General features: G+C 41.0%; 1 protein-coding gene across 1 annotated transcript in view; it reads left to right on the top strand.

Annotated features, from left to right (window-relative positions):
* The first annotated feature begins 7318 nt into the window (after positions 1-7318).
* Positions 7319-14545, top strand: part of mao (monoamine oxidase) — a 47664-nt gene continuing 40437 nt past the window's right edge. Inside the window, exon 1 of the mRNA XM_008279953.1 lies at positions 7319-7392. Coding sequence (XP_008278175.1) covers positions 7338-7392 — 55 coding nt within the window. The 5' untranslated portion in view covers positions 7319-7337. The remainder of the gene's footprint in view (positions 7393-14545) is intronic.

Below are 14545 nucleotides of genomic sequence, written 5' to 3' on the forward strand. Positions count from 1 at the left end.
TTCACGCTGGACATTAAAAGAGTGTTTATGTGTTAAAGTTCATCTGAAATTTATATGAGGTTTTGGAAGTCTGTGTCAGCCAAACCAAAGGGAGTTTCACACTAAAAATACTTTGGAAGATTTCCCCTTGGTCTGATTACCTCAGACTGCTGAGGCCTCATTAGTGTTTCCTCTTTCATGTACAAACTCAGTGTTTACCTGCAATAGCAGTTAGATTAACCAGATCAGATATAATAGATGGAAGACGGCCAAATAACAGACAGACCTCCATTCATGCTCACTCATATGGTCAAATTATAATCACTGTTTACTTTCAATGCACTGTAGGAGGAAGAAAGTTCATTCAGTAACAGGGAGAACATGCAAACTCCCCACAGAAACCAGAAAGAAAAAAGAAAAAAGATATTCAAATCTGAATCGGCTCTTGTAATGTTTCTTTACCTTGAGTGTCCATTTGAAACACAAACAGTCATTAAAGGTGTTTTTCAGACATGAGAAATAAAAAAGTTTTGCCTCCTATAATTGCCCTTTTTAATAAATCCTAAACTGAACTTTTCTGCGGCGCAAATGCACAGAATGAAGAGGAAGGAAGCAAGTCCATGTTGATTGTAATTCACCAGAACTTTTCCTTTGTACAGATCTTATATGGCTTAACATCTCAACAGAATAAACATCATCTCACTGAAACGTGTGAATATCCTTGAAGCTGCAGGGAAGTCAGCTCAGGCGGCTGCTGCCCTCTGCTGCACACACCTGTAGCTGCTTTTACTACAATATAACTTCTGTTACTGCTGCTCTGCACAGTGAATTTTAAAGCTGAAAGGACAATCTACAATCATCTGCTGCAGTCTGAATTCTGATGTTCCTTCACCAGTTCGTCTCCACCGCATCACCTGAAACATTGTTTTTTTGCACCTTATTTTAAAAGTTAAAAACTCCAACCACAACAACAGTCTTGGAGACAGTGTGGGCCATGGATGCTAATCACTCCCACATATTTTGCACATGTGGAAAAAGTATTTCGGGATAATATATTCCTAACATTGAGGAAGATATGAATCCATATGAAATCCATAAAGATATCAGAGTATTTGGTGACATAAAAAAGGATGATGACAAAAATCCATATTTCATGATTTTATATAAGTTTCAATGTTTTATATAAAAATAATATCTCTACAATATGTACAATAAACAAAAAACACATAAATTAACAAAAAAAATAATTAAATGAAAGAAATAAAGAAATGACTAAGTAACTAAAGAGCTAACTAAAGAATTAACTAAAAAACAAACTTAATAACTAAATAATTAACTAAAGAACTAATTAAATAACCAAAGGACTAACTATCCATCCATCCATTTTCCATACACCGCTTAATCCTCTTTGGGTCACGGGGTGGCTGGAGTCTATCCCAGCCGACTTAGGGTGAAGGCAGGGGACACCCTGGACAGGTCGCCAGTCTGTCGCAGGGCTACACTTAGAGACAGACAACCAAGCACACTCACATTCACACCTACAGACAATTTAGAATCACCAATTAACCTCAACATGTTTTTGGACTGTGTGGGAGGAAGCCGGAGAACCCGGAGAGAACCCACGCTGCACGGGGAGAACATGCAAACTCCACGTAGAAAGATTCCGGTGCCCCCACCGGGACGCGAACCGGCAACCTTCTTGCTGTGAGGCAACACTGCTAACCAACTGCGCCACCTTGCAGCCCCAAGGACTAACTAAAGAAAATAAAAAATAACTAAGAACTAACTAAAGAACTACCTAACTAAATAACTAAAAAGAAAAGAAATATAATAATGGCTTGTGGGCAAGCGTGGCCGTCATCTGTGTTCTTCACGACCTACAGAGGATAAAGAAATGGATGGACATTACAAATATGCACTTTTCAACTTTTACAATAACATGTATTTTTCATTGTTGTATTATTTTTTCTATATCCATAGTTCATGCTGTTAAAATATGAGACAAATGGGACTATAGCTCACCTGGTTGAGCTGGCGTCCCATGTACAGGGCTACAGTACCAATTTGGAGGTCATGGGTTCGAATCCTGCTCATGACCCTTTCCCACACGTCCTCCCCCTACTCTTCTCCCCCACTTTCCTGTCTCTCTCTCACTGATCTATCAAGCAAAGGCACAAAGGCCAAAAAAATAACTACAAAAAAAGAAAAAAAAATTTGACAATTCAAAGCTAGTTGAGCAGAAAGAGTTTTAAAAATGTGATAATTTCAGATGGAATGACGATAATAATAATATATGACTTAATCCACACACTTACTAGTAGCTGGAAGCAGCTCGCTGCAGAATGTCCCTGACGTCATTCTGGATGTTCATCAGGGAAAATTCTGTTTCCTTTCCGGTTAAAGTGCACCTCATCTGGAAGAAACACTTTTTTAAAGTGTCTTAGGGAAGGGTGCTCAGTAACTCAGACTCCTTGATGCACCCATTGACAATTTCAGTCACGATTGATGCTTACAGCGTCTCCATATCTCCAGGCCTTATGTTCGTTGATGGAGGAAAAAACAATGTCCATATAGGGGAACGCATTGTGGAGGTGCACCAGGTCTTCCTTAATGATAGTGGCATGAACCCTCGGAGACATGAGCCCCAGATCGTTCCCTCTGGCGTGGACCACCAAAATGTCAGGGGGAGTCTGCGTGGCCAGCTCAGTGTAGAAACAGGGAATGACGCCGTTCCATCTCAGGCCACCCTTGCCGAACCAATAGGCCTTGGTGTTAAGGCCAAGATTTTCCCCAAACTCTCGTCTGGCTGCCTCTTCCCCTCGTCGGATGTAGCTGGACCCGATGAGCCAGACTTTGGTCGGGGTCTCAGCTGCTTTGACGGGTGTCTTGTCGACTGAGGAGGAGAAGTCTGAGGCTGTGACAGCCGGGGAGATTCCACTGTGAGGCGTCACTTCATTAGAGAGCCTTCTCCTTTTGCTGGGTGGTGAGAAGATCTCTGAGGCATCAGTGTAAATCTCACTGAGGCANAAAAAAAAAAAAAAAAAAAGCAGGATGATTGCAATGTTACTTTATGAATGAGTTTCATTGAGTGTTTAGTATAAAATCTATTATTGAAGATTAAAAAAACAACAACAACAACAACAACAACAAAAAACACCTTCTACAATCATCTGCTGAAGTCTGAATTCTGATGTTCCTTCATCAGTTCATCTCTACCACATTGTGGGCAACACAACATTCTTGACCAATTTTTATTAAATGGAGAGAATGTAGTGGGAGAAAAATTGTTTTTTTTACACCTTATTTTAAATGTTACAAACTCCAACCACAACAACAGTCTTGGAGACAGTGTGGACCATGGATGCTAATCACTCCCACAGATTTTGCACATGTGGAAAAAGTATTTCAGGAAAATATATTCCTCACATTGAGGAAAACCCAAAGATATGAAATCCATAAAGATATCAGAGTTTTTGGTGACATAAAAAAGGATGATGACAAAAATCCATATTTCATGATTTTATATAAGTTTCAATGTTTAATATAAAATAATATCTGTACAATATGTACAATAAACAACAAAACACAAAAATTAACAAAAAAAATAATTAAATGAAAGAAATAAGTAAATAAATGACTAAGTAACTAAAGAACTAACTAAATAATTAACTAAAGAACAAACTTAATAACTAAATAATTAACTAAAGAGCTCATTAAATAACCAAAGGACTAATTAAAGAAAATACAAAATAACTAAGAACTAACTAAAGAACTACCTAACTAAATAACTAAAAAGAAAAGAAAAGAAATATTATAATGGCTGGTGGGCAAGTGGCTGTCGTCTGTGTTCTTCACGACCTACAGAGGATAAAGAAATGGATGGACATTACAAATATGCATTTTTCAACTTTTGCATACAATAACATTTAATTTTCATTGTTGTATTATTTTTGTTATATCCACAATTTATGCTGTTAAAATATGAGACAAATCAAAGCTAGTTGAGCAGAAACAGTTCTAAAAATGTGATAATTTCAGATGGAATGACTACAATAACATATGACTTAATCCACACACTTACTTGTAGCTGGAAGCAGCTCGCTGCAGAATGTCCCTGACGTCATTCTGGAGGTTCATCAAGGAAGATTCTGTTTCCTTTCCGGTTAAAGTGCACCCCATCTGGAAGAAACACTTTTTTAAAGTGTCTTAGGGAAGGGTGCTCAGTAAGTCAGACTCTTTGATGCACCCATTGACAATTTCACAGTCATGATTGATGCTTACAGCGTCCCCATATCTCCAGGCCTTACTTTCATTGATGGAGGAAAAAGACAATGGCCATATAGGGGAAAGCATTGTGGAGGTGCACCAGGTCTTCCTTAATGGTGGTGGCATGATCCCTCGGAGACGCGAGCCCCAGATCGTTCCCTCTGGCGTGGACCACCAAAATGTCAGGGGGAGTCTGCGTGGCCTGCTCAGTGTAGAAACAGGAAATGATGCCGCTCCATCTCAGGCCACCCTTACCGAACCAATAGACCTTGGTGTTAAGGCCAAGATTTTCCCCAAACTCTCGTCTGGCTGCCTCTTCCCCCTGGACCCGATGAGCCAGACTTTGGTCTCAGCTGCTTTGACAGGTGTCTTGTTGACTTAGAAGGAGAAGTCTGAGGCTGTGACAGCCGTGGAGATTCCACTGTGAGGCGTCACATCATCAGAGAGCCTTCTCCTTTTGCTGGGTGGTGAGAAGATCTCTGAGGCATCAGTGTAAATCTCACTGAGGCAACGTTTTTTGACGGTTTGTCCTCACAGACTGTCCTCCTCTTTGCTGGTGGGGCACAGACATAGGGCCTTGTCCACTCCAGGAGATTATCAGCCAGCGTCTTTCGGGGAGGCTGGGACAGACTCCAACCCCCGCAACCCTAGTGAGGATTAAGCAGTGCACAGATAATGGATGGATGGATGAATATTAAGATTTTAGATATTCTAAAATGCTGAGTCACTGTATTATGCCTGTCTACAGCAAACCGTGAAATTTTAAGTAACCTCAGAATATTCATGTAAATTAACAGGCTGTGAAAATGGTCACCAGTATAGAAACTGTAAAATCGCAGTATGTTGCTGCCGTCTCTGCTGCCAGTACTTTACTGTAAATAGAAAAAATACAAAAAATCATGGTCAGATTAACCCACAAGGAGATCCTTAATTTAATGCCAATCCACCTGAAAATCTGCATCAGAAATGTGTTTGTAAGTCACATCTCAGAGCACATTTTCTGCTGTGGAAATGCTGCAAACAGCGAATTCACGAAGAGCGAGAGGCCATCAGTTATTTATTGTAACAGCTTTTGGTATAAATGAGTTCCTAAGACAAGACGGATCCTAAGATCACCCTCGATCTCAGAGGGAGGTTTAATTCTCATATGCCTCTAAGCAGAGAGGAAAAGGTGGACTGGGCTTGGTTTGCCTGAGAGACAAATGTTCACATGAAAGAATGAAAAGCTGACGTATGAAATAATGAAAAGACCACAGAAACCAAATCAGTAAAACATAGAATTTCCATCCTACCTTCCATCACTCAGGACTGCTGAGAATGTCAATAACAAATTAAACTAACGAATACGTTTGAAAATATGAATAAAAGAAAAAAAAAAACATTAGAGTAAATTAAGTGACAAAATAACCAAGTTGATTGATGAAGTTCTTATGTCTCATTCTGGAAGCGAGTATAGCATAGTATAGCATTGCTAGTATAGCATTGCTAATATAGCATTGCGTAGTATAGCATAGCATTGCGTAGTATAGCATAGCATTGCGTAGTATAGCATAGCATAGCATGGCATTGTAGAGCATTGCTAGTATAGCATAGCATAGTATTGTGTAGTACAGCATTGTGTTGTAGAGTGTTCTGCAGCACATTGTAGTGTATTGTAGTATAGTGTAGGACATTACAGAATAGTGTAGTTTAGTTTAGTACATTATAGTAGAAAGTAGAGTACAGTATAGCATAGTGTAGTGCAGTGTAGTATTGTGTATAATACAGTAATGATATAGTCTGTAATGTATAGTATAGTGTATTATAGTATAGTACATTAAGGCATTGTGCACAATAGTATCCTATAGTAAACTGTAATTGAGTATATAGTTTAGTATGTTATAACACTACAATATGACACAGTACATATTTCTCATTATTTTGTCGAGTATCATTTTCATCATGTGCATTATTTCAGTATCATCTATAACATGACTGTATTATTTCAGTGTCATTGCCAGCACTTGTTTCTTTTCTACTCTAGTTTTCTTTACTTCTTTGTAAGTCACTGCTGTTTGCTTATACTCCTTTCACACTTTATATTTACTACACATTTACTACACTGTTGCAACATGACTTTATTACTTCTGTATCATTGCCAGTGCTGATTTTCCATTCTCAGAAATATCTGGCAGCAGAGTTTCATTCAGGAATCATAAAGTTATATCTTATCTATCAGATTCTTACGATCCAAAGCCCAGGAAGGATTCAGGCATAGCTTTATGGTTGACTATTAAACAAATAGTTGAGAGGCCCCGTTTGGCACATTTTGTCCATAATTCCTGTGTGCTGGACTTAAACTGTGGATGGAAATCGTACTGATGGAGTCTTCAGTGTAACACCAGACCAGGTTAGCTTTAACCAACCACCAGAGGGCAACAGAATCTACAGAATATGAAGCCAGTCAGTGTCCAGGAGGGTTTTATATTAAATGTGCAAGGTATATTTAGATCCTGTGAGTTAGCCTGTGCAGAGTCTGGACTGTAAATGAACAATACTGTGTTAGAATCAGAAGACAAGACTAACTCAGCACCTCTGTGTCGATTTTTACTGCATGTTATGGATCTGTAGAGACTTTTTTTTAAATTGTTTTGGTATCATTTTTTTTATCACTTTATCAGCTGCATCTTTATCATGCTGAGATGGCATAATAAAGGCAACACTGATATCCACTGAATTACTTTTTATGAGATTATTTTACTCTTGAGGACAAATCAAAACTCCATTATTTGCCATATATTTAAATTGTAACAGTCTGTAACATTTGCTGCAGTGGATCAAAGGTGTGCGCTTTGGTGCACACAAGAGGACATAACCATGCGCAAAGTCCGCGTCCTTAAGGTGCTGCAAATCCGAATAACGCATCTGAATAAGGTGAAAACAGAGTGGGTGCAGGGTCACGACACTTCCTCGTAATCCTGCCTCCACACTGTGCTACTATCCGTGGGCGGAGTCTGCGCGCGGTGGGCCTGGCCGGCGCTTTTAATACAGATGCGCTCCTCCGTGCGCCCTGCGTTCACGGCAGAGCGGGGAGACGAACAGCACAAAGCACCATGACTGCACCCAGCAACACCTACGATGTGATAGTGGTCGGAGGAGGCATCTCAGGTGAGAAACTTTCCGGCTGCGCAGCGCTGTTTTTTTGCCGCAGATTTGAGTTCAAACCGCCGCGCAGCTTCTGCAGATGCGCTTTGTGTGTGAGGAGACCAGACAACTGTTGCACCAGATCCACTCGTGTCTTTGTAACATGAAGTGGCTCTGGAGCGGATTCTGCGGTCAGCTGGGGGTTTGTGGATTCTGTAGTTTGGCTGATTGCGGGTGTTTGCTTTTTGTTCTTGTTTTTGTTTTGCAGCGATGTTGAAGCTGCTGTTCTGCTGTTGTGTGTGTCTGCGCTGCTGGAGACACGTAGCGCAGCAGGAGCGAGCACGCAGGCGGTTTGGAGCACTTTGGCAGGTGTTTGCGCGTGTGTCCGTGCGCGTCACGGCCGTGCGGGACGCAGTCATGTAACTTTACAGGTGAGACCGCGATGAAGGCCGAGTTTGGAGATGGGTGTGGTCCGAGGAGGGAGAGAGTGGTCCTGCTGCACCGATCCACGCTGTTCCACAGTCCGCGTTAAGTAACAGCTAATCAGCCGGAGCTCACTTTGTATTACATAAGAGGAAATGGAAGGAGGGGGTCATAAATGACTCCTGGTTGCACCTATACGGCTGACATGTGAATGTGCTGCTGATTAAAGCTGCTCAGAGTCAGTCTGTCAGTGGGTTCAGGGCAGAGCCGTGATGCTGCGGATGGATCCAGCATGCTGGCTGTTACATCTGGTTCCCAAAGCTGCTGCAAAGCTTCAGAGTCAAGAACCATCTGATTATTGATGATCTGTTGCACAAAACACTCTGCAGCTTCATTTGTAGCACACTGTCTTGGTACATTATTTTCTGTCACAAAGTATGCGTATAGTATTCATGTCGTGGAAATTTTAGACCTTTTTGGGCAACCTGGACATGTCAGAGCAGATTTTAGGCAAACTGCAGTGTTCTCTTCTCTGGCATCTTACCATGACAAACCTCTACTGTTCTGTTCCCTCCATAGACTGGGAATTAAGTTCAGCAGCTTCTATTTCTTGCTGTTTTCAGACATAATTTTGAGGTTGAGGCTGTTGATCCAACACTGAGGCTGAAAGGGTTCATGCCACCTCGAACCTCCCCTGAGTTCCTGCAGTGGAAAGTCGCCTGTTGCAGTGTTTTCTTTTCGCAGTCGCTCTCAGTGTTTTTACATGGTTACCGTGGTAAAACTCCACAGATCACTGTTATCTCACCAGATTTTCTCCTTTTTTTTCTGGATTCAAACCACAATAACCTGGACATTTGTAACTACTGAGATGGTCCGTGATCTTAGTCCCGTACAAACCTGTAATGTCAGTAATTTGTAAAGTAAAATTCATTCCATTTATGTGTTTCCTTCTCATTTTTCTTCTGCCTCTTTATCACTCAACATCTCTGGAGACTGTTGCTGTCAATTATAAATAAAAACTTGAAACATTTTGGATGCAAATCCATGACGCTCGTGTCACTGCACAGCAAATTCACTTATTCACAGAAATCTCAAATCCATCAGAACAAGGTTACAGAAGAATTAAATGGATGACGCACATGACAGCCTGCAGTGAGAAACATTTTGCTGTCTTTCAACAGCGCCGCATCTGTTGTCTAATATGTGGGAATGATGTCAGTAAATTTGAGTAAATCACAGACTTCGCTTTCATTCAGTGAATGTGCTGCATTGAACAAACATTTGAAATTACACGAGTGCTCCTAGATAGAAATAGTCCCATGGGAACAGGGATTTATGATGTGAATTGGTGCCATAGAACTTAAACTGAATAAAATAGACTCAGTGAAAACCTAACGAACAAGCGAGCGGGTCAACGCAGGAGATGTGCATGGACACGTGGTGTCACAGGATTACTCAGTAATCAATAATTATTAATTACTCTAGTTAATCAAAGGACTGAAAGGTGGCTCGCTGTTAGCATCCTTGCCTCGCAGGAAGAAGGTCGTTCATTCATGTCTTTCTGCATGGAGTTTGCATGTTCTCCCCGTGCAGCGTGGGTTCTCTCCAGGTTCTTCCTCCCACACAGTCCAAAAACATGTTGAGGTTAATTGGTGATTCTAAATTGTCTGTAGGTGTGAATGTGAGTGTTCTTGGTTGTCTGTCTCGAAGTGTAGCCCTGCGATAGACTGGTGACCTGTCAAGGGGGTCCTCTGGATTAAGCGATGTATAGGTAATAAATGGACGGATAGTTAATCAATCGAATTAATCTAACCCTAGTGATCAATCAATAAAATATTTTAATGCACATTTAGTAGAAAAAGTTAATGGAAGTGTCTTTTTTTTAGTCCTCAATTTTGCAAAATAAAAAAAAAATGTTCTCTAGATGCTTTTATTGATGATTGAGTTCCTTCCAAATGATAATTTCCAGGAAAGATGCAGATTGTACCAGTTTTGGGTTTGAGGGTCTTTATATACTCTGTAGCCAAGTTTGTTTTTTTTTGTAACAGATTTTGAATACATTTTTTTAGTGTTGTATTAGATGCAACATAAATGAAAAGCATGACCAACGCAACGAAGCATGCGTCAGTCATCATGACACATGGCAAAGAGAGTTAAAGTGAAACAGGACACATGTTGAGTCATTGTTAATGTCACAACGTCGTTATGAACTTATCTGTCAGGAGCTCCACTCAGCCCACTCCTGTAATGCTGCCTGGCTGTAGCTTCCTCCTGTACTACTGAGAAAACAGCAGTGAGGACTGAAGGGAGTCAGAGCTCCATCTAGTGGACAAACGGTGCAACGACAACATTCTGCACAACTGTGACACTTAACAGCATTTACTGATTTTTTTTTATTTTTAAGTTATTTTTTTAGCCTTTGTGCCTTTATTTGACAGTGCAGTGAGAGAAAGACAGGAAAGTGGGGGAGAAGGACGTGTGGGAAAGGGCCATGAGCGGGATTCGAACTCATGACCTCCCCCCATGGGGACTGTAGCCCTGTACATGGGACGCTCAACCCGGTCAACTATAGCGGCGCCCCAACAGCATTTACTGTTTTACGAGAATAAAACCAGACAGCAAAACAGAACATCACCAAAATTTAACTATCTGTTCATTGTGCCATTATCAACATTTCCTGAAAATTTCATGAAAATCCTTTTCTAACTTTTACAGTTATCTTGCTAACAAACAAACAAACAAACAAGCAAACAGATAAACGCCTGCTAAAACATAACCTCCTTGGCAGTGGTAATAAGTTTGCATAAAGCAGACATTTAACTCACGTGACTGATCAACTGTTTGTTTCATCATTTTCGTCTCCATACAACATGAATAATGTCCAATATCAGCTGATATCTGAAGATTTCTCTCCATTTTTCTCCCTTTGTTTGTTCCTTCTGGTTTAGTTTCTGGCTGCTTTTACTGTTTACTACAGTCATGTAGTCTGTAGCAACACTTACTGACACCGCTATGCCGTTGATAGAAACAAGCCTCATTTTCAGTTTCTTTTTTTTCTTTTTTCTTTTTTGCAGCATTTCAAAAGTTTGCTTTAGATTTTTAATTTGCTGCAGTTGTTTCTCACTATCCTGAGTATTTCTGCAGACACTCGTGCAGATGAACAGTCAGGCTTTTAGGCGTAAAGTCGAGAGGAATCGATTTGTTGTGTTGACTGAAGTTGTTTTTCCTGACAGTGAGTGAACCTCTGTCCTTTCTGTTCCCTCCGCTGCCCTGACAGCTCCCTCGACTGCTTTCCTGTCTGTCTGTCTGACGGTGAAGAATTTAGGTCAGTGTCAGTTCAGATCCAGTCAAATGGGCAAAACAAATGCTACAGGAAGAAAAAGTTTATTTAATAACACCAGGAGACCCCGGCAGCTCTGCCTCTCCTCCCTCGGGTCGCGTAATTACACTATTGGTTTATGCGTCTGCCCTTTAGTGGACCGCAATGAGGTCCACATATAACAATCACTGTCCAATCACAGGACGGGGGAAATGTGGGGGAGAGGGAATGCTCTTTTCTCTCCCACTTCGCACCCTTTCTCCAGAGACGTCTTTCTGTTTGCCTTCAAATGCAATTGTCATTTTGCTGCCCACCAGCAGCACAGCGGCCCTGCAGGGGCAGCAGGCACTTTCTGAGAAAACGCTAAATGGTTGTGACAGCTTGTTATCAAACCAGCAGCCCGAAGGATGCCGAGGAAGACGGAGGGGGGGGAGGAATAATGCGAAGGAGGGAAACCACTTCCTCCTGTTTTTGCCTCAGCAGCCCTTGAATGTGGGAAATGTAACACCGAGCGATAAGGAAGGGAGAGGGGAGAAAGGGAAATGAGTGTTTGCAGGGAGAGTAAATAGGGAAGTGAAGGTGGTGAAACATAAATGGCCTTGTTTCTGTCATGCTGAGTTCAGATTGTTAGTGAACTGTGCAGTAGATGATTTAGAGGACTGTGCTGCATTCGTGGTCTCGTAAACTCTGCTAGATTCATCCTTTATTACCGGCGGAGTCGGTAGTAGAGTTAAATGACCATAAAAGTACAACTTGTGCAGTAGATTTTACAGCTCCAGGTCTCCTGAGGACAGTTTCCATGTCTGCTTGGCCAAATTACTGAAAAGCACAGCCACATTTCTAGGCAAAATGTACTGCTGAACAGAAAAAGGTGCAGAGAACAAACGATTGCAGAAGAAAAAGTGAAGAACTGTTACTGCCCTGAGGTGTTTCTGTAGGTCTCAGGCAACATCAGACCAAAAGACCTTCGCTGGATTCAGGATTTTACCCAACAGACATGAACACATTACTCCTGTTTCAGCCACTTTAAACCAACTCCCAGTATGTTTTATAATAGACTTTACCGACTACTTGTAAGGCTCCTCATGGCTTCTTTCCCATCTACATCTCTGACTTTTTTCTATGCATTGAAATGCTTATTGAGATCTCAAAGCTGAGTGTTTGCAGTCAAAGCTCTGCAACAATCTGTCCAAGAAAACATACTTTTGTGGAGCACATTTCCTGATTTTCCTTGGCTTTGAACTGTCTTTTATTTTTCTTAAAAAAATGTGTTCACCATTTCCAATACAGTGTTAGTTTTTATGTGTCAAACTGCATCTGCCTTCTTGTAAAACCTGCTGATTTGATTATTGTCCGTTTTATTTTGCTGCCCCTGTGATGCACTTTGGAACCTGCATTTTGAAAAGTGCTCTGCTTTATTGGAAGGACAGCGTTTTGACCAGTCTCTTCGTAGCCAGTTTGCAGCCTGAGAGCAAATGATTAAAAAAAACAAAAAAAAAACATTGGATGCTGCGAGTTAAACTTACTGCTTTGAGCATGTAGTCATAACTGGATGAGTCAGTTGGTCCTATATGCATTTTTATCATCTCTTCGCTTTTTCTGTCTTGACTGAAGAAGTCTCACATGACCAGACTTGAAGAACAAGATGCGAGCTGAGTTAGCAGCAGAGAATGGTCTGACTGCACCTCGATATCATTATGCTATAGTGGGAAAAACACTCTGAGTCACTTTTATTTCTTTGAACCAGTGTGGTGGTTGACAAAGCCCAGGATGCAGTGATGGTGCCCCTGCAAACTAGAGACGCTGGAAAAGAATATTTATGTGATTTCTGCATCACCAACTAAATACATGTCGGGTTCCAATGGCAACGTGATATTGACAGTGTGTGATACTGTAACTACACGGCTTCATTCAGTGATATTAGTTACACACAACTCAACGTATTTACAGATAAAAGATATTCCCTCAGCTGACAACCTGTATCGCTCATAAATAATAGTCAGTTTACGATTTGGTTAAAGGGAGACGCTCTTTCCAGCCGATTTAAATCCGAACCTCTGAACATAACCTGCTCCCGACCAGGTTAGCTCCACAGCATCAGTTACCATGGAGATCTAGCCAGGTAAAAAGAGAGCCACCCTCATGACACAGAAAACTCTGACTTTTGGCTCAACATACCTTGATAACCCACTAATCTCAACTCATAATACAGCCCTCTGGTATTCTTGTGCAGCTGTGATGTTTTTCTCCAACTTTCAGTGTTGGGAAATGGGCCATTGCCAGATTCTGTTGTGTCAAGGCTGCACCAGTGTGTGGATTCCCATGAAAAGCCATATGGCTGTGCTGTTCTGTTTAGTCAGTGTTGTGATTATATATAGCAAAGAAGTATTCTTGGCATCAGGACTTGGAAACTGGAGCAAGTAAAATCTTCTTTTGTGTTTGGGGTAATTTGCGTGTTTACTTTCCATGTGGGCGTGTGGTTGGGTTTAGTTTTTTCTACTTGTCACTGACAGCCCACATTTCCTGCACATGTTGGCTCATCCACAGTTATTTTGTCATATTTCTTGAAGCAGCTGTAATTGATATTTTATATGAAAACAATGCTCATGGTAATGAGGCTACAGGGAAGAATCATCTGAATCTGCTGCTCCCCTCTGAGCTTTAAACTGTTCTGTTTCCCCTCAGGAGTTTTGCGTCTTAAATTCAGATATTGATATATCGGCCAGTTGTCTTTATATAAATGTATATATGTGGATAACTCTGCACAACCGTCTGCTTAGCTTGGCTATGTCCACTGCTACATGTGCTGCAGACAATGCTTAGAGTCTAAACTGCCACATTGGGAAAACACCATGGATGTGTAGTTGTTGGTATTAGCCCTGTTTTATATTTTCCACATACACGAAGCCTTCTGCAGACTTAAAGCTCAAAATCTGTCTGTGAAAACCCGACAAGGGCATTAGTGCACATGCACAGCAGTTGTGTGGAGTTCAAGAATACTAAAAAGTAGTATAGCAGTGACTACAAGACCATGGTGTCTGTGTGCGCATCCAAAAGGGAGTATTTATACTAACTTCTCTTCCACTTGGACTCCATACATGCACTATACAGTAGATCAACTTCTATAGATTCCAGCCACTATTGCAGACTCAAGCAGATGATAAAGTTACATCACATGGACTGTCACAGATGTGGAAAGTATAACGCAAGCTGAGTCTGCAGGTTTATGAATATCATATTCTTCAGGGTCACCTGGTGTCATTGACTGATAACAAGTGTGTGTTTGTCTTAGTTAGGATCAAGGCATTAATGCATCGGTATTGGCACAAATCTAAACTGGATCCTTTGTTTACATCTGCTGTCACACAGGTTTCAGGATGTAAACTGCAAATTTGGAAGAATCAGTTCAGTTATTTGATAACAGTTTAAGCAAGT

The sequence above is a fragment of the Stegastes partitus genome, unplaced genomic scaffold (assembly GCF_000690725.1).
Source record: "Stegastes partitus isolate 25-593 unplaced genomic scaffold, Stegastes_partitus-1.0.2 Scaffold177, whole genome shotgun sequence".
Taxonomy (NCBI): domain Eukaryota; kingdom Metazoa; phylum Chordata; class Actinopteri; family Pomacentridae; genus Stegastes; species Stegastes partitus.